This window comes from Lepisosteus platostomus, chromosome 6 (genome assembly GCF_059453375.1).
Source record: "Lepisosteus platostomus isolate fLepPlt1 chromosome 6, fLepPlt1.hap1, whole genome shotgun sequence".
Lineage (NCBI taxonomy): Eukaryota > Metazoa > Chordata > Actinopteri > Semionotiformes > Lepisosteidae > Lepisosteus > Lepisosteus platostomus.
The window spans coordinates 33194146-33215922 of NC_142616.1; the positions used below are offsets into that span (position 1 = coordinate 33194146).

The following is a 21777-nucleotide window of genomic DNA, read 5'->3' on the forward strand; positions in this document are numbered from 1 at the left end:
ATGTTATTTTCAATGGAAAAAAACAGGTAGGTCAGGCCCCATTTATTGTACAGACTCTTCCACACAGTCAAGCAGTTGTATATCCACAGAAATTAGTAACAGTACCATTGTTTTTCCGAATAAGGAAAATATGTCCTATAGCATGCCGAAGTCCAGGAAATTATGGGCTGATTTAAAAAATGTAAAAGAAATACCAGCTACTGTACATACATGCATTGATTGCTTTCATAAATCTGAGTATCTGAGTTAGACTGTATAACGTACACATTTTAACTGAGAACAGAGCAAATGACATTATTTAGGTTTTCACCGTTTGTGTGTTTAATCAAAAGCGATACAAAGATTAGAGGACATGAAAAAGAAATTGACCTTTTGACATATAGTACAAAAGCTAGTGACATAAGGCAAAAATCTATACACAAAATTCAACATTTATCTTGAAAGTGCACTAATGTGACTTACAGTATATGACAATTCTCACCAGGTGTATTCTTCTACTATTAAAAACAAGAAACATGTCAAACTTACATTTATGATTGCATACTGTACAGTATATTGTCAGGCTGTTAAGATATGAAATAGGGATTAGGTTGAAGAGTAAGTAAAATTTGCTTCCTTCACCAGTACTTTCAATGTACTTTGTTTCATTGAACTTCTTCTCCATCCCTATTTTAACTATTTTATTTTTGGTTTCATATTCATTTATTGGCACCCATTACAAGTTAGATATACAGTCCCCTAAAACATTTAATATCTTATCTAATCAATAAGTGTTGGTAATACTTTACAGTATATCCTTCAGTGCCACCACTAAAACAGAGCACTCAGGAATGTTAGTCACATATCCAAACTTCCATTGTGCTCATTTTCTATTTAAAGGAGATAACCTTCCTCATTTGAGATTTTAACAGAGGGCATGACTTAAACAAGATTAACCCACAAATATACAGAGACTTTATTTTGTGAGTTTATTTTATTAGCCTCTGCGTGTAATACTTTTAGGAAGGCCACATTTCAGTATTTTACAAACTGTACTAAGATACACACTTATTATATGTTGGTGTCTTGCATTTTTATACCTTAATAAGCTGCTGTTATCACTGTGTTGTGATACACAATATATTCATAAAAGTACTAATATATAAAACCTTTTACACTCTGTGGTAATTTCTTTAACTTGTAGTTTCTTTGCACAGTATAAAGGCAATGCATTCCCCATTACGTCGTAGACATAAGATTAAACTATTTAATAAACATACGTGTTTAAAAATAAACCTATCGACCTCCAAGAGAATACAGCCTTTAACGCTAACCTGTTTAATTTTTCGAAGCAATATGCAAAATTAGCCTGAGCGATATGTCAATATCTTAACTTTGAACGCGAAATAGAAGAAGCAAGTTTTATCATCATAGACGCGATTTGTCTAATTATTGTTTAGTAATGAAGGGGAAAGGGGACGTGATGTTTCATGTAACTTATGGAAGCCTACTAGTTCGATGAAAAGCATTCTTATTGTGCTAAAGATAATGTAATTTCTTTGTGAAGGAGCTGTCCAATGTGCTGAATTCGAGTTGATTTCAATGGTAGTACCGCAGAAGTACAACTGACCAAAACCGAATACATTATCCATATATGATAAACATGTCTTTTCACGGTGGAGCAGGAGACCTTTCCGAAATTCAACAATAAGTTATTACTTACCAATGATATGGAAGCTAATAACTGATGGATTATAAATTAGTACATGGCATCTTTGTGTCATAAGGAACAATAAAAAATACAACGCTTGTGACAGACTGCAAATTAATCACATTGCATCTGCGTATTTTGTTTACATCTGGTGAAATGCACGTTACCGAAAACCGGAAAGCCTTCTAATAGTTATTTCATTGTTATTTATACACACCTGGATCACAAAATGTCTAAAACAACGTTAACCTCTAGATTTGTACATCAATACATTTCTAAACTTATGAATAAGGAACAATGAAGATAAAGCTAAGTAATAAAGTTTTCACAAAGCATATTTTAATGTGAATATCTGACAATTAACTCCACGTATGATTTAGAACCTTCTTAGAACTAATAATGCACCCAGAAAGGATTACAGACTTTTAATTAATTATGCAATTTGATACAAGTCCCCTGCAATCTTTGTATAGAAGAGTCTAAAGAACGACACTTGTCATCACACAGTTGTTAACTGGTGCTACCTTCTTCTTTGGCCAGGCAAACATCTTCTTCAATTTCCCTCGGAAATTATCATGAAGCCAAGCATAAAGAATAGCATTGGTACACGCTGACATCATGGCGAACCAGTGGCAAAGAAGCTGAATCAAATTGAAGTACTGCTTGTCAATTAAGTTGATATCCATGTCCTTCATCATGTTGAAAATGTGCAGCGGCAGCCAGCAGGTACCAAAAGCAGCCACGACCAACACCAACAAACGGAAAGTTTTTCTTCTTCTAGCTCGGTCCCACTCCACCTGGCTCTGCGTAATGTTGCCTGGCACAACTCGGTTTTTTAGTTTGACAGAGATTCTCAAGTAAGATAAGGAGATCACAGTTAAAGGAAGGGCGTACGTAAGGATAAGCGTGCTATAAGCATAAGCCAGGCGCTCCTTTTCCATTCCTACCCAAAACTCTTCGCAAATAGAGAAGTCAAGTTCTGGGAAATCGACGTGGTAAGTGTGAGCCAAGGCTGGAGCCGCCAACAAAGATGAAAGCAGCCATATAGCGGCCAGGATGTACGCGCAGGTGGGTATGGTGAGACGTCGCTTCAATGGGTAAACAGTAGCATGGTACCTCTCTACAGCAATTACGGTCAATGTGAAAACGGATACGAAAACTGTTACGGGCTGCATAAGAAACACAAAATAGCACATAAATATTCCATAAATCCATCCCCGTGGCTCAAAAGCGTAAGCCAAAGTAAGGGGCACGCAGGTGGCACACATAAGCATATCAGAAAATGCTAGGTTACCGATTAAGAAATTCGTTACGTTGTGCATCTTTTTGGTCTTGCATATTACATAGATGAGCAGATAGTTTCCGAATATGCCGATGAAAACGACGAAGGAATAGCAGGGAATTATCAGAGGTTTAAAGGACTGCAACAGTTGGAGCCCTGTGAATTGGTTCCACGTTATGTTGTTCAGTTCAGCCAGCAGTCTCTGCGAGGAAGTCGGGTTCTCAGTGTTCATCTTGAGGTACAGTCGGAGGTGGCAGCGCGTGGACAGACTTTTAAGTCCTCTTGCCCCCCCTCTGCCCGAGTGCCTCTAACTAAACCTAAAAGATTCGAGAAAATAAAATCTGTGTAGCATTTCACGAAAATAAAACTGTACAAATAAAAACAACACCAAGATTAAAATACTGATACGATAAATCACATACTGTATCAATATTGTTGGAAAAATAATAATAAACTAGTTTATCGGCATTGTACATTATACTTACGATGCTGCTGGGCTAGTTCCTTGACTCGCATGGTTAAACGTGCAACCTAATAAGATAAAACATTGTGTTCCTCGTATTCAAGAACTGTTGAAATATTCTACAAGTGGGCAGTGTTTTTTTTTTCGAAAGGCACGAATCCTCTAGCGATGTCACAGCATTCTACAAAGAGGGAAAGTGGTTGGTTGTATAGCATTGTACGTTGCTACCTACGTCTCAGATGGAACAGTATGATCTGACTGTCATCAAGTGTAGTAGACAAGTTGCAGGTTAACGTGTCTTGTCAATAAGTCTCTGCCTTTCATTTAATCTATGTATATTTCATCAATTGAAACGAGCAAAAAGGAGCAAATACAATATGATAATTGGGATGAATGTACTGTATATAAGTTTCTCTAAGGAACAAAACGAGCATGTTTTTTTTACACGTTCAGTGCGTATGTGGATTGTTTATTTTACCAGCAATCACGAACTAACATTTCGTTATTTTTAATCTTTCAGTTTTTTACTCTCCAAGGTTATGATTTTTTTTTTATTTTTGGTTTCTGTATCGTTGTTTTTTACAACGCACCAATGTTAATAAACGTAAAGGATTAATATACAGAAAAGTCATTTTAATCGCGGGAATAATATGACAAAATTAATTCCTTTACAGTTTGTCTAGTGCTTTCGTGATCAGCAGTCATTTGACTCCATGCCTAACTTAATTGCCAAAAACTTCTACAGTATGCGAAGTAATATAACCCTGTTGCCAGCAGAGGGAGACCTAAGTACATCACCTACTGTATGTCAGCAACCTCTATAATATCACATCTTAGGACATCTGCAGCTTCAGACTTTACATTGACGGCAATTGACTGCATTAATGGGTTGACATTAATAACGCTTTAATAAAAGTAGTCTACGGTAAGTTTATGCATTAATGTTAATTGGCTACTCGTGTTCTTTAAAACCTACTTGAGGTTAATTTAGAACCAAATCAAATCAAAACTTTCACCCGCCCATCTGTAACAGACTGTATACCTGTGACTTTGTGTTTGCTGAAGGCTTCTTTTATCTGCCCTAAAGAAAGCTGCCACTTAATACACAGTTTGTCATCTGCAGTTGAGGGGGGGATTGAAAGATTTTATGAGGTCAGTTCTGCAGTTAGAATATTTAAAACATCATATACTGTATACATATATCCCTTATCAACATTCTAAAGAATTTGAAAATAAATTATATTCTCATGATATTGTATGCTTTATACTGTTGTATGATTAAATGTGTAACTTGAATGGCCTAATAGATGTGATATAGATATTAGATCATAGAGATGCATCTGTGTGCAAAGGTGCAAGTGAAGGTTAATACCGTACTGAAAATTAAAAGGAAATGTTTTGGCTGTAAAGCCTTTGTTCAGATAGATGTGGTGACTTCAGTATAATAGGAAGTTTTCCAAAGGGCATGCACGTAATCAATCACTGTGCATTCTCTCGTTTACAGATATCCACGTACATTTCATATACTGTATCAGTCATAGTGGTCAACAGACATATAGCAGTTGTAAAAATATTATGCATGCATGTTTTGTTGTTTTCAACATGTCCACTAAGAAATGGACATATGCTTAAGAGACTAATGTACATAAAATTGGACTGAACATTCCTTTCTTAAAAAATAAAGAATTCTGCTGAAGGGACTCATCTTCAATGAAAGGGTACATTAGTCATAATGTTATAGCTTTTTTGTAGCCTCCATGTGACCTGGCTGTGAATGCCCAATAATGTATGTTTTATTGTAGATGCTGATTGAAGTCCATGGCTTTCATAGCCACAGCTGAAAGGGGTAAAACGTGCACCCGCAATCAAAGTGTAGATTCAACTACCGCAGTATAATCATATTCAATCTTGATATGAATAAAAGTGGAAATGATTGCCCGACAATCATAAATTGGAGCATTTTATTTAAGAAGATTAAAATTAAAAGAATGAGCCTCCTTCCACTAAAAGCTTTATAGCACAAAGTGTCAGTATTTTTCTCCCTTCCCAAAATTGACCTGCATTTTGCACTCTTATTAGCCTCGGAATATAGCGGCTATGTCAGATTTAAATAGGTTTCCAGAGAGACATTAACCTTGGGGCTACAATGGAAGTTGTAGAGGAGTTCTGGTTTTCTGGAGCAGATAGAAATGCCTAAAAAAGACTGCTTATCCCATACAAAGAGTTCAGAATCATTCTGTAGCTTTTCTTCATTTTCTGTTGTCCGAGAACAATACCACAGCCACCTCTTTCTGTCTTGAAGAGACCATAACATCAGCTTGTACCTTTTATGGTGGCTTGAATCTTTCATATAGGTGATATGACAACCCAACTGTTTAGTCAGGGATTTTCCATTTATTAGCACATCTGTCCATCACTCTTTCCTGAATGGCTGCATTTACCATGGTCACTAATCTAAGGAACAGAAAGTCACTCACTACTCAATGATAGCGCTCTGAAAGGAGTATGGTGAGGTTATATTTATATTATTAAGATCACTTTATGCAATCCTAGGAAAATATTTGTTTTTAAAGTATTTTTAAACATTTATCAGCTAAGTTCTTTAGTCGTAAACTTGCAATATGAGTAAGAATTATATTTCTGTACCAAATACATTGTTTAATTAAGAGACAAATTTACACATCCCTGGACATTATCCACAGTATTTTTACACCCCCTAGACTGCTTTTAAAAATATTTCATACAGTACATAGTACCCTTACCATCTGTCAAAAATATACAGTACAAGCACAAAATCACAAATACAGTTTTTCTCATCTAGCATTATGATAGGCGGTAGCTTGGTTTGCCTTAACACTGATCTTATTCATCTACCTAGTCTTTTCTGTCAAAACACTATCTGAATTTCATTAAAAATACAAATGTCATAATCTGCAGTAAAGCTGTCATATAAAAGGGGACATGCTGTACTGTTATTGTAGGTGTGAGACAGCATCCTAATACATTTTCTGTGGATGACTTCTAAAGAGGAGATGGTATCTATTCAGCTGAGGATTTTAATAAGCAAGGGGACTGGGCAGAAAATGAGGCGCTCTTTACTTTGTACATCCTGTACATAGAGGTTTCTTTCAGAATTGTAATCTGTATTGCGTTCCTAACTTTATTTTTCTCCTTCATTTTTGTTTCCTCAAGACAAAAAGTACCTCTCTGTTGAATGTGGATCAGGAATTGTCTGTGTCAGATTAACCTTTTTGATCTGAAGTGAAGGTTTCTTGAACAAGTATAATTTTGTATACAGTTGCTTTATTCGTTTTAATCGTGAACACACAGTACCTGTACGTACATTTTACGTTTATTCACAGAAAATCTATTGTTCTTATGTAAAGGCGGGATTTACAAAATACATTTTAAAGACATTACGTTTATGGCAATACATTCTTCAATATGTGTGTTAAATCATAATAAAATAGATACAAAACTTTTGGTTAAATTACAATGGTTTGCTCATGAATAAGTTCTTTATTACAAAACTACACTCACTGTTACGCTGTGTCCGTAAGGAGCTATCTTTCTTCGCCAAATAAACAGTTTCTTTAGCTCCTTTCTGAAACTGTCGTGCAGCCATGCGTAGATGAATGGATTATAGCAGACTGAACTCATGGCGAACCAGTGGCAGGAGAGCTGCATCAGGTTGAAGTAATATTTACTGATAATGTTAATGTTAATATCGCGAATGATGTTAAACATGTGCAAAGGCAGCCAGCAGATGCCGAACACGACTACAACTATGACCAACAAACAGAACGTCCTTTTCTTCCTGGCTTTGTCCCAGTCTGCTTGGCTTTGTGTTACACTGCCGGGCATAACCCTGTTCTTCAATTTTACAGAAATTCTCACGTATGATATCAGAATCACCAACAGCGGCAACAAAAATGAAATAAACAGCAGGCAGAAAGCATAGGCTTGTCTTTGACTTTCTTTGGTTTCCCAGAACTCTTCGCAGATGGTGATTCCCTGATCCTTTAATTCTACATAGTAGGTGTTAGCCATGGCAGGAACAGCAAGACAACACGCGATTATCCAAATGAAGAGCATCAGGTAAGCGCTTAGTTTCAGAGAAATTCTGCGGCGCAACGGGTGGACGATCACAATGTAGCGGTCCACAGCAATTGCGGTCAGAGTGAAAATAGAAACATAGACTGTCACCGGCTGCATAAAAAGCACGAAATAGCACATTGAATTGCCGAAGAGCCAACCTTTGGGTTCGTACACGTAGGCTAAGGTGAGAGGAATGCAGGTTGTGCACATTAGAACATCTGAAGTAGCGAGATTTCCTATGAGGAAATTAGTCACATTGTGCAGTTTCTTTACTCTCATTATTACCGACACCAAAAGAAAGTTACCAATAATTCCGATGATGACGACAGCGGCATATAGTGGGATTATTACAGCCTTAAGTTGCTGAATCAACTGCAAACCTTGAAATGCTGCAAAAGTCTCGTTTGGCACTTTGACCAGTGTCTTTTCCGTTTTATTATCGAAAAGTTGCAGCCCCCACCCAAATTCAGAAGAATGATTAGTCATTTTGCTTCCTAAAGGAAAAAAAGAACAGAACAGTTACTGTATTTAAATGACATTCTGACCACTGTTCGCAACCTAACATACACAGTAAACATTGAAACACCAATATTTAACATATAAATCTCTTATCGCTCAATAGAGGCTTAAAGTACCAATGGATTGATGGACAAATGAAGTGTTGTATTCAAAAAACGTCAAGCCGTGTTCTTCTGAGAAGCGCATCATTTTTATTACCAGCATCATGCTGTACAGTAGGTGCTGACTAGCCCAAGAGGCAAAACTCTTGGCTGAACTATACTTAATCTTGAAAACCGAACTGAACTTACCTCTGTCTATTGGTGTCTAGCTGCAAATCCCATCGTGTGAGTTTTAAGTAAGAAATAACAGGAAATGCAATGGTGGGATGCACTTTTATGCTATCCATGAGCGTGTCGCCACACAAACTGGTTAAGCATTGTTTCACGCGAGAGTCTTCATTCGAGAGTCCTTTCAGAAAAGCAACGTTGTTCTGTAGTCTGATAACCTGCCAGCAGCATTATCTCATTTACAGCTATAAACCACCAACATTTTTAAACCGAGCAGGTTTACATGACTGGTAGGAACATCACAGATCCAGATGTATCTGAGATGATGTGCATGAGAGTACTGTTAAAGTTAAGAAAAAAAATAGAGTACATATCATAGGCCCCTCCCTTTCATTTCCTCCCAAGCTCAGTATCAGTAAGAGTAATGAAAGGATCACATTTCTTGGAGAAAAAACATGGTTTTATGTCAAGTCTGTTCGGGGACAAAATAAGCTTTTTATACAGTACCACTGGCATGGAAAAGTATAATTTTTGTATAATGATTTTTTTGCTACATATCATTGTTTATTTACATACTTAAAAAATACAATCGAATGAATATGATATGAGTGTTAGATATAATTTAGGAAAGAATCGTTCGAAAGTTTCAAGAGATATAATCGAATGCATCTGGCCGAATAATTTTTGTTTACTAAGTCTTCTTCTGCCCAAGTTCAACACCTTGGACAGCATCCTTAGACAAATTCTACAAAGGAAATGAGCTTGCCAGATGGAAGCTATCCGTCAAAATACTATTGCTAAGCAAAGGGCTTACATTTGTTATGCTTTCTAGGGAAAAATAAGAAGCTTTTCTAAGAAGAAAAAAAACCCCGGTTAAGAAAAACAAACAGCATGCACACTAACGTTAGAAAGTTCACGAAATATTTGGAAAACTTATTTTAAAGTTTGGAAAATTCAAATTTCTTACATTTACAGAGCAATTTTTTATACAAGCATATCGTTGCTTCCCAATGAACTGTTTCAAACGCTTACTGACACTTTCGCTTAAAATAGAAAAATCGTCTTTTTAGAATTACACTTCAACACAAGTGTTTCTTTGCCCTGTTGCATACTGTATAGTTGTATACTATGTAACAAATAAGGATGTTATTGTTGTTACCTATTTTTCCAGAAGATTTGAAAATTGTGACTGGAAACAATGATGTTGTAAAAGAAACATTAAACTGAGGCACAGAATTAAAATGCAAAATAAAAAAAATATTATGGACATATACAAGGCGGGACACTACAAAGATTGTTTATAAAATTATTCTAAAATAGAACATTAACCACAAACCAATCACGTAGACATATTTTGTTTTCTACCTATAGAGCAAGCAAGCCACAAACTAGATTTTCCTAATCAATTCAGATTTTTTTAGTTCTAATTTGCTCAATCACCATTTGTTCCCTTATAAATCCATTCCCAAAAGATTAAAAAGAAGAAGGTGACTTGCATGTCACTACTGTATATGTCAAATAAATATTGAAAGCTAAGTAAGCCCTTCATGGCCCTGCCCTGACAGTAAACACACTGTGAAATATAACTGAAGGCAGTTAAGTGGTGTTTGATAGTTGCAAGGTGACCTGTGCTCTTGAACTGTGGGGGAAAGGTGGCTTAGTCACAACACAGAAGGGAAGCATAGTAATGTTTATACTGCAGCTGCTTTTTCTAACTGCTTAGAGAAAAGTGAAAGAACTGTGATCTCCTATGTGACTCCTGTGACTCATCCATTGTCATGCATCACTACCAAAGAAGCAAGCTTGAAATCAGATGTTCAAAATAGCACATTGTCCAAGTCAGTATGTGCATTCATATTAAGTGTTCTCTTTATAGTGTCTGAATTCAGCACGGGTTCTTCATCACTGACAACAAAATTAATGTATTTCACTCAAAAACAAAATAATTAAGAATCCCATTCAACAGAACACATTTGAATGGCACAATTCCCATTACAATATTTTATGAAGGATGTCAGATGTACACTTCTTCTTTAGTGGTGGTTTTAATCTGTTCCATTCCCTAAAACAGTCTATACATATGTTATCCTAACATTTGTGTTCTCAGATCATCACAAATTTATTTTTTGGTTTTGTTACTGTAGTTACTTCTAATGGAAGGTTTTCATTTTATCTAGTCTTAATGTCAAACTGTGTAAACACTTAGTCATACAGGAAATTGGTACCTGCCAGACAAATAGTAAAAACAACAATATAATAATAGTGCCACATATGGAAAATTCTAATCGTAATATGGAGTTTTCATTTGAAGTAAAAGTCTGTGTAACACATCCAAATATAAATAATAATCTGAAATGGAAATAATTTAGCCTATTGCAGCTATGACATTTCTTTTTATTATTTTCTGGCTTATATCTGTAAAACTGAAATTAAGTAAGACTATTAAATGTTTTCGTAATGTGTTTACAAAGCAAACATTTTTTAGCTTTATGTTCAAGTATGTTACACAACAGGTGAAAACAGAGTGCTGAGAAGGATGTTTATACACGTAAGAAAATATTTTTATGTATTTTGTGTGTGTATGAATTAAAATATTTTCCATTCAATGATGGGATGAAGTGAAAACCTTGTTTCATACTGTACAAATCTACTTTTTGAAACTGGTACTGGTAACATCAGAATTTTGATACATTCTGTACATATTTCTTCTGTTCTGTTAATCCAGACACCTTGCAGGAAAAAAAAAAACATTACCCAGACAATTTCCACAGATCAAAATAGACTGATATGTTTTTGGCAGTGAGCAAAAATGATAATGACATCTTACATATTATTTTATCCTTTTTACTATTATTTTGCCATAATATCTGAAATGCTCTCAATTTTGAAAATTAAGGAGTATGTATTTACTCTCTTAAGATGTTATTAGCAATTTCCAGTTATGACCACAGGGTGGGCTCCAGGAGCACGTCTTATACAGTACACATCAGGTGCAACTTGATACAAATTACAAGCTCTTTATTATATAAGGTGGGAAGTAAAAATGAGATACATTATATAGTTCAATATATACAGTACATTAATATAGTTCATAACTAGAAGTAACCTACTCATTTACTGAGCAAGATATCTGTAGGATCACCATCTATCACACACAGCACACATTTTAGAATCACTTCTGGTGAGTCTGAATTTCCTGCTTCAACCGCATCGATTAAGAGCAGTTCCAATTTTGTGCACTCTCATCAGAGTCGTGCCTGTAGCGCCAGCTGAAACCATGGAGTCTAACTATAATCTACCACATGGAGCAAGCTTCAGCAGCTTTGTTTTTGATTTCTATGTGCTTGTCAGGAGATTTTACTTTCCTACAGTCTATAGCACTCTACTGTACATTCACTCTGTACACTACAACAGGTTCTCCAACTATAATTGGAGAGTTAAAGTAATATATTGTATGAACAGAACTGTACTATCGTGAATTTGATTTTATAAAAGATAGGATTCTATATTCTGATATTTGAATTTCATACCCAATTTTCTGTTGCATTCAGTTTTGTATATACTGTGTATACAGTACTGTACAGTATGTGTATCTACTATACTTACAAATAAAGATATAAGATAATGCAGTACTTGTACAGAAAGATATACAGATATGTGAAGAAAACGCTTGTAAGATTAATGTACGCCAGGTCATAAATAACAGAGGCATTAAAAACTGTAATGCATTGCAATTAGACAAAACAACCTAAAATCAAAGTCAATTTGAAAATGTATCATCACAAGACATTAGGAAAGGAAATTAAAGTACATACTGTAATGTATCTGAAATATAAGACTATACATTTTCTTGCTTGAAGTCACCATACTTGGTAAAGGGGGTCATAGTCTTTTTGCATGGTTTCAATGTTTCATGGTAAATTGTTAATATATAATAATGTAAATGTGAAAAACCTAAACCTTCCCTTTGCTGTGCTGTTTGTGACAGCTTAACGATTTAATTACAAATGCTTGTCATTTTAAAAATATCCATTCATCTGTAATTCTCGCATTTGTAAGATGCTCTCTGCTTTGGTCTTAAACTCAATCCAATTTAGTACCCCAATCCACATCACCATGTGTACCAGTTTCTTTAAAAAAATAGAAAATTCTTTTAAAAATCTATATCCAAAAATACTGTAAAAAGAGAAATGATGAGAATCCCAGACGAAGTAAAGACAGAATATTAACAGAGTAGAACACCAGGTATAATTAGTCACATTAGTTTAAGGGAGAATTTTAGAAGAACATACTTCCTTATATTGGGTTATGTTACGATAACCATACACTGTTGCGTCTAATTGCATATTTAAACATACAGTTGAGACAGAGCGCTAGAATGTCAAACAATGGAATGATTCAAACCACAATTAAAGAATTCACCAAATTACAAGCCACGGATAATAACTACTCACAAAAAACAAAAATGTGAAAGTATTTCCAAATCTACTTCACCTTCAAGGAAAGTTATACTCTATGAAAAAATATATATTTTTCAGTTTCTCATCAAAAAATGAAAATAATCGATTAGCCCATCAATCTATGATGCTTTTGTCATAGTGCTTCTTACTTTGAATTCTATCTAAATTTTTGCATTCGAGAATAGACATACAGGTAACAAACATTGCTTTTATGTCCTTGTTGTGTTATGGGCAAGTTGTATGAGCATGATAGTTACCATAGTAACAACGACATTAAGTCAGTGGTTGATATTTTCATCTCTTGGACATGATTTCAAGGGAATGTTCAACAAGAGGGCATTCACAAACAATTGAGGACATTCTCTAGTGTATATGATGTGTATTGTCCATGGAAGATACAAATATTACTGTTTGCAGTTACTAGGAAGTGATTTGGGTGGTGATATGACTCAGATTAAAATTCAAGTAATTCTATCCAAGTCTATCTTTCACAGATATGTGCTCAAATTGAAAGGCCTGTGGTCAATAATTTTACCACTTTTCTTTACCAGTGAATTGAAAATATTCTTAACCTAAATGGAATAGGTATTCAAGGAGATTTCATCTTCCTTCCACAAAATAGTTTTGCTGTATAAATTTCAGGCTGTGGTTGTCAATACCAATAAACACATGATCAATCATGTACATCAATAACCCATTTCTGAATGTGCAGTGCCCTGCAAAAGTATTCACCCCTCCATTGATGTCTCATATCCCCGAGTTACAGATGATGTTGAAGTTATTTTTTTAATGAAAACTTGAAAGCTCAAACTGTACATTGGGTGGAAGTTAAATCTCAACAAAGACTACAAGTCAACAACCACGATGTGTTGATGTTGCATGAGTATTCACTCCTTTTTGTTTTGGCAAATCTAAATTAGTTCAGATGCACAAAACGACTTTGAAAAGTCACACAATTTTTTCAATGGCCTCATTCTGGCCTGATGGCAGAATGCCCTGACATGGCAAAAGTGTTCAGATTGACAATCAAGTTGAATCACTTTAAAATTAAATTTCAATTGAATTAAATTGTAAAATTAAATTGAATTAAAACACAGCTATTTGATTCTATTATGTTTTGGTTTGAAACTTCTAGCAGCAGGTTTGTGTCAGTACAAATCATACATATTACAAAAAATATAGGATTAAGGGTGTTTTAGCATAATGTATAAATCATGTTAATCCTACAACTACATTTCCAGTTCGGTGCAATTGTTTAATCATCAATTAACTTGTAAATTGACCTTCAATAATGTGTACATAAAACTTCAACAAATATGCAAGATAAACAATAACAGAAAATAGTTGTGCTGTGAGAAAGATTAAGTATCCTTATTGTCCTCTCAGATGTGAGAGGTCCAGATACTCAGAGCACCTCAATTAGCCTCGACTAAAGTTGGGATAGCTAACTCGGGAACAGCACTACCAAATAACAGGAATTCAACTTGCTGCAACCCCTCAAGAGATTTGAACATTTTAAACCCACTTTTCAAGTCTATTTATAACCTACAGAAAGCCTACCTGTATAATAACTAGTGGAGTTTTACCTTCCTTGCTTTGGGTTTACTTAGGTTTGATAACCATAATACAAATACATGCTTCATGCTAATGCAACAGTTTGTGCTGTAGTTCTTCAGTGAGCATTCTTGATCTCGTCATGTAAAAACACCTTTTTAATAGAAATTACTGCTTTACAATCAGGGCATTAGCTTGTAAAAAAATGTTGAAACCAAATTTACTGTAGGAGATTAATAATTTATGATGTCCTTTAGTGAGAAATGTTCAGTATAACCCCTGTAATTTTTTTCTGTGCAGTGTTGTTTTCTATTATCTTCACACCTCAGCTGAGATCATAGCCAGTTGTTCTCAATTAACCTTCCAGAGCTCGATTACATATTACTAGCTGTTGTAAGTTTCAGATTACGTAGATACTGTACTGTAAAGCGCACAATTTGAAAACTACTGTATATTCATCCTCTTTCGGCATTAATCTCTGAAGCACATGAATAAGGCGATCGTCTTGTTCATTGTTCCTAGAATAATGGATGTCATGTTTGAGATCTGAACTGATCCATTTCTTATTCCTCAAAGCAGAAATTCACCTCCATCTGTATCTGGTGGACTCTAAAGCTAAAAAATTATACGTGTGTAATGCAAGGACACGTCTGAAATTCAGGTTCGACTTCAGTGAGCTGACAATTCTGGATATCTCACACATTATTTTATTACATCTTTGCAATTTTGATTTGATTACACTTTTGACGTTATAAAGTTCGTTTAAGTTCCCAAAGCAGAAACTCAACTGCAAACTGTATGCTGTATTCAGGCAAAGCAAATTTCTACTGATTTGCTGGCTTCAGAGCTTTGAGATTGTGTACCACGAAAACACTATGTAAACTAATGGGAATTATTTTTTATTATTAAATTGACAGGTAAATGTAGGACAGAAAAAGAAAATTCTCTACAAAGGGTTGTGAGTCCATAGATGAAACTCGTATATCATTGTACTTTTTATATATTCTTGTTTTAGTACTAAAGGGGAAATTACATTTTATTAAATAATCAACTACAGATATGGTTCATAACTATAACAAATGAAACTATATACTGCATAATCAAGCAAAAAATCTTGAAAAATCTTATTATATAGTTTATAATGCATTGAAAAGCATGAAAATTCATGGTTGTGACTCATAAATAAATTGTCACTATGAATATATTTATTTATTGAACGTCATATGCAATCCCACAGCCAAAGGAAATGGTTAATAAGGTTAATAAAACAGAAACTATTGCAGAAACTATTCAAACTTGCACAGTTCAAGTGATTGACGGAATTTGGCAGGGACATTATTGGATTTATTTGCTGTCTCATTAGAAAAGGACTTGTTATAGAATTTAATTAAATAATTTGTTGAGAGGGAGTGTTTTAATGAAGCCTTTAATGCATGTAGGCTCTGGCTGACACTTAGATAGCGTTTCAGACATAATTCAATCAGCATATTTTTACAGAAGTGCATTAAGAGATTAAACAGCCTTTTGTTCTGTTCGTCTTCCCATTGTCTTTCATATTCACTTAATTAAAATATTGTATTTAAATATGACCACGTTATAGTGTTATTGAAGTGAAGAGGTGGGTATGAATTCATGATACTGACTGTCAGAGAATTTTAAATCAATGCCAAAAAGATAGACGTTAACAGTGAGTACATTCTATGGACCGTATACAGTACCTTATTTTTGTACTGCATATTTGCTCTTTTTATACATATTGTCTCCATGATTTTAACTGTATCGTTTTACTTATTCATGCCATGGTAAAAGTTCTCTATAAACAGGAGGTACTGTACAGAGATTAGTTGGAGTCCCTGTTCATCTGCAGTGTGTGCTTTTCACTGAATTCATCATGTTAATGCAAGCCCTTATACTATTGTAATCTGTATCTGCAGTAGCTAAAAAATATCAGGATAATTTGTTTTATCACTGCGGTGCGGTAAAGCTTTACTGTTTGCCTAACACTTCCTTACCATTTTAGAAAAGCCCTATTAAAAATGTTCAGCTCCAAGAATGGACTAAAATCATTAAAGTAGATAATAAAAAAAGGTTTTATTAAAACCTTAGCACTGTTAAACAACTTGTGTGTAAAAAAAACCCCAATAGAATTTGCCCCATTAAATTTCCATCTAGTTTTCTACAGAGTAAAGAACATAGTGGTTAGAATATCTTGTTACATAACACAAAGATAGTGTATTGTTTTTATCATGGAAATGAGATATTGGCTTTGAAGAAATGGCTCAAGACCTTGAAGATCAAAACCTCACAGCATAATTAGCTGTAACCTTTTTAAATATGCAAAACTGAGCTTTCCAAAAAATGACTGTTTCAAAACAGAATGTGACAGTATTAGTAACTTTCCTTTATAAACCTAGAATACCTAATACATACAGTACATTAACCTGGCCATATTAATCATTAATGTGCCGGTAGTATCTCAGGAGATGTATGAGAAGATTTGAAACAATGAATCCACACTAAGATGAAATTTCAAATATACAGTATACAATATACTGTACATTATTCAAGGTAACAATAATGTTAGGGCACCTATTAACCTTTGGTATTTATATCTTCCAAACCAAGTATGCAGACACACTAGGTCATCCTGAATACTGTTTATCCCTAAAAAGCTATTGGTGGGCACCATTCTAATATATTTTGAATTATATATGCAAGATTCTGTCAGAAGTGTCAATTTAACGCCAAAGATGATTGCATATAAAAGAAAGTTATTCTCTAGGATACACCTTGAGAGTTTTTCTGGAACAATGACTGAAATGAACAACACCTTTCCATCTAGGATCTCTGTAGTGTGATACAGAAGTCATGTTAAAGTACTGTATACTGCAGTTGTTTTGGTTAAGACTAACAAATGTGAGAACATGTACTGTAATAAGTCCCTGCCTCCTCAGCTGACATTTACAGACAAACCTGACTGAAGACAGAAGCATTTTCTTGGAGTTACATAAACAAAGAAAGTTTAACAGTTTAGATAGCCTGTGGGTCAGCTTCATGTTATTGAAAGGAAATTGTCTTTCTACCCCACAGTAATTGTGAATAATGCTTTGAAAAAGAGGACAAAAACAGAGACAAAATGTATACGAAATAAAGAAAGACTATTTTACTTAAAACTAGGGCACTCCATATCTTCTATGCAATTTCCAGTGCATACTAATCTTTTCACGTTTTGAAAGGGTACAGATTAGTAGTCTTATTGCAGCGATTATTTGTGATCTACAGTAGTAATATACTGTAGAGATGCATGTTTAATTTGCATTTTTACTTCCAGAAACATGCTATTTCAGAAATTGTTTCCAACACATTTTTCCAACAAATGCTTAGAGAGAAGTTGAACAAGAAAATAATTAATTTATTATAAAATTGCTATGGATTTTAATAAAATAAATTATGATAGTTGAAATTACTTTCCCTATGGCTTTTGAAATATTAAATGCTGTACTTATTTGGATTAAGGTGCCTTCTAAATCAATTATCAATTGAGTATTTGTTTCCAATGTAAAAAATCATTTAAATTTATTAATACAGGGGCCCTTCACATCACGCACCTGTGTGATTCAGTACTGCCAACAGAGATGTTCGGACAACTCTGCCAAAAGTCCACATATAAAATACACCTAAGCTAGACTTCGTGGAAAAATGTGTTTTAGCTTTGATTGTAAATCAAAACATTATTCCAAAAATAAAATTGTAACTTTCACCAACTGATGATTAGACGCTTACTTGTATTTTCAGATCTCAGCTAAAGGCTTACCATACATAGTATAGTCATGATTTTATCCAGCGATAAAAAATTCTGTATTTAAACCACACTAAACCATAATTTTAACAATTAAGCAATACAGTCCAGTTCCTCTTAAACATCAATTCACTGAATTCAGAAGCTCTGGCAGGCTGGGGAGAGCATACTCTGGAAGCCAAAGACCAGTCTCACAAAGTGACTCTGGTTAGTTGCAAATTATCGTGCCAACTAAAAAAATAAGAGGAAATCACATTTCCTCTCACATATCATGTTTATTTTTTTTAAAATTGAAAATTTACAGACTAATGTATTTCCATTCTTTGTACGGCAGAGGTAAGCCATGAAAATTTACAGTGGATCCATTCACACCTGACAATTGTTATTGAATCAACTTACAGTTTATTATAACCTACTGTATGTCCATGTGCCCTCTTACAGCATATAATGTATACAAATAACTCAAGTATACTGTACCATTTGACGTGTTTTTTTCAATCATGATTTGAACATTGACTGATTCTATCAAGAACGGTGATTGCTTCATGATCATTCACATATGACTTTTCGAATAATGATTACATAAAGATATTAATAACGAGCAAAACATTTAAGGAGGCCTAAATAAATGTTAACGAGGCCAGTTAACAATTGTTAACCAGTATAGTCACCACCTGTATTTGGTCCTCATTTTCTGCCACTCCAGTTTTTTCATCTTACTTCGGTATTACTTAAGGGATGTTGTGCCAGGGCCAGACTGTCTCAAATCCTACTGTTGCCAGGGGCAACCCAAACACTTGCACAAGCTCTACGTTTTCCTCCAACCTCTTGCCAACAAGATCAGGATGCCTCTCTATTAAACCAGCTGCCTTCCAATTAGGCGGTTAATCTTGTTCTCAATCAGCTCTTTAGGCTGCCTATGTAAGGCGTCTTTCTCCGCTGATCAGTGCTCCGACGTGACAGCTAGTGTACCAAAACAACTTACCAGCTTTATCTATCCAAAACTAAAAGCCTTTTTTTCATACTTCTTAGAGTACTGATCCAAAACTGACACTCACCTTCATCCAGGCTAACAATTACCAGGCTCCTGAAGACTCAATCTGCTGATTTCTTCCTTTTTTTTCTCTAGCTTGTTTCGCTTTTTTTTTCCAGAGGATCCTCAGTTCCAACTTTTCCACTGCTGCAAGTCAGACAGCTTTTTTTCCTGCTGGACTTCATCCCTTTATTTCACACAGCCCTCTCCTACATTATTCAGCCTGCCTGCTTCCCCTCTCTCGTGTAAAAAACCTCAAATACCTTTGAACAGTCAAATGCCTGAATCCTTAGTAGGCACGGTTGTCTTTATTCTTTTCCCGGTTCAATTTCACCATTTCATATAAACATGGCCCCAAGAATATAAAGGCACTGTCGAGGATCTACACCTCCAATAAAGCCCCTGCAGAGCCCACCACCATAATTCCCCCTTACTGGATCATCAGGGTCACACTGCTAGAAGCAGAAGAGAAAGTCACCGCATCTCAAACCACAACCTCAAACTGAACCAGCTCAAACACCGTCACCTAACCGGTTCATACCTGCTCAAGTCTGACAGGAAGTTCTCCAGTGGGATCATTCATCCAGAGAGCCCCGCTGGCCCGGATGTCACCACACTCTGCAGCTTGAGACCCTCCTGTGTTGCTGTGACTGCATTTCAGGATGACTGGGCACCTTCACTACCATGGGTTGAGCTCTCACGAAACATCTTGATGAACACTTCCACAGGCAAATCCCCATCGAATGCCAACATGGATTCCAATCTTCTCTTCAAAGGCTTTCAACAGAGTCTACTAATGTGCCCGCTGCTAAAAGAGAAGCCCAAGATCTTGAGGTTTTTTTTTGAGCAATACAGACTAACCTCCTGATGGCAGTTCAATATCAACAAGGGACAGCCAACCATCACCAATGAGATGTCCCTCTGTTATGACCAGGGCAACAAGTGTAGCTCTCAACATGGCACCTCCATCTGACTGTGGTTCCCAAAAACTGGCTCCATGCTACATCAGCCCATATGAAGTCTCGGAGCATGTGAACGCCATTACCTATCAACTTGCCCCGCCTCACTCCTTAGGGCAATGAGTATCACCAGCATTCCTCGTCTCCTTACTGAAACCAGCACTGACAACCACTAATGTTCCACCAACCACTGTGAAAAATACTGAAGAGCTAATCCCTCCGCACATTCTGGATTCACACCGTGTTCAGTCTCGTTTGCAATGTCTGGTGCACTGGCGAAGGAGAGAGCCTGAAGTATGGACCAGGGTCCCAGCCCAGCAACTTAATGGCCCTCATCTGATCCGGGCTTTCCAGAGCTGGTACCCGACACATCCTTGGGAGCTGTCTGAAGACCGCCTGTTGAGAGGGGACCCTGTTATATCCGGGCTCAGACTGACTTGCATCCTACACTACTGTAGCCAGGGACACCCCTACATTCGCACAAAGCCTCTCAGAACGTCCCCCAACCCTGTGCAAATGATTTAGCACATTTATTTTTTCATACCCATCCAAAAGAAAGCTACTTCTCAATGAAGAGCTGTTAATCAGATTTTCTACGCAGTGACATTGCCATTTACCTTTAAACAGTCATCTTCTCCATTCATAAATGAGATAATCAGTCTAGCAAAAAGACCCTATTTAATTCTAAATTAATCTAATGTATTTTAACAATTCAAATTCAGACAGCTCAATAAAAGTACACTGTCTTTTGTTCAAAGCCTACTAATAGATCATACGTGATTTTCTTGCCTCTCAGTTTGTGCTCGTCACTTCCCAAGAGAGAGGTTCATTGATAGGTCTTCACATGGCGTTTATGTGCCAAAAATTGCAATTTTTTCGGTCATTTTCCTGCAGTCCACGTACAATTCACTGTGCAACAATTTCGAATTTTGTTTTCATTCTGACATTGTAGAGCATTTTGTGTTGATCAATGGCTAAAAATCCCATTTATATACATTATACTGTATATCCATTTGGTAACACAATAAAATGTGGCAATGTCCAAGGAGGTTAATGCTCTTGCTAGCCACTGTATGTAAACCATTTGTACTGTATAGCATTTACATATTTTGCCTTGTCCTCAATAACTTCCAGTCTTTCTGTAAAATAAAGAAATGGAAAAGCCACAGAAGCAAATGTGTGGAAACAAAATTTTGCATTAGGCAGTTTGAAGCTTTGCTGTCTAGGTTTACTTTTGAAGGAGAAAAGCTTTGAATACAATCCTTTTACAAAATACCATAAAGCACTTTTCTACCTTTTGCAACATTTCAAAGAAGAGAAAATCTCAATTTATTCTGCACTTTTCATCCCAAAGGTCCCACAGAGCTTTAGAGGTAAGAAGTGACTCACTTCATCCCCCACTGAAGTGCAGCACCCTCTGGGCAAGTAAACACATACAGTATAACATAGACTAATTCAACTTGAGGGTGAAATTCACGTAAACCATTATCAGAAAAGACGTAGATTGGCTGCCAATATTTTCCTAAATTGTTACTCATGGTGAACATTGTAATTGATAAGGAAACAAGAAAGTAGAAATAATATACTCCTTTATGGCATGCATCTGGCCTGATCAAAGTGGTTTACTACAGTACTTCTATCACTGTCTTAA

At 35.7% G+C, this 21777-nt stretch overlaps 2 protein-coding genes across 2 annotated transcripts; both read right to left on the reverse strand.

The window, feature by feature from the left end:
- Nucleotides 1-309: 309 nt before the first annotated feature.
- On the reverse strand, nt 310-3592 carry LOC148661560 (prolactin-releasing peptide receptor-like). The gene is made up of 2 exons (XM_088635474.1): nt 3458-3592; nt 310-3289 (listed from the first exon to the last, which is right to left on the reverse strand). Exon 2 carries the CDS (start codon nt 3202-3204, stop codon nt 2170-2172), a length of 1035 nt encoding a protein of 344 aa, XP_088491600.1. The 5' UTR covers nt 3205-3289; nt 3458-3592; the 3' UTR covers nt 310-2169.
- A 3129-nt stretch (nt 3593-6721) lies between these two features.
- LOC148661561 (prolactin-releasing peptide receptor-like) lies at nt 6722-8687 on the reverse strand. Its single transcript, XM_088638151.1, has 2 exons — nt 8343-8687; nt 6722-8027 (listed from the first exon to the last, which is right to left on the reverse strand). Exon 2 carries the CDS (start codon nt 8017-8019, stop codon nt 6958-6960), a length of 1062 nt encoding a protein of 353 aa, XP_088494277.1. The 5' UTR covers nt 8020-8027; nt 8343-8687; the 3' UTR covers nt 6722-6957.
- Between the last annotated feature and the right edge of the window lie 13090 nt (nt 8688-21777).

Coding starts and splice junctions, on each gene's coding strand:
- LOC148661560 (XM_088635474.1), bottom strand. CDS start 3,204: ATGAACACTGAGAACCCGACTTCCTCGCAGAGACTGCTGGCTGAACTG.
- LOC148661561 (XM_088638151.1), bottom strand. CDS start 8,019: ATGACTAATCATTCTTCTGAATTTGGGTGGGGGCTGCAACTTTTCGAT.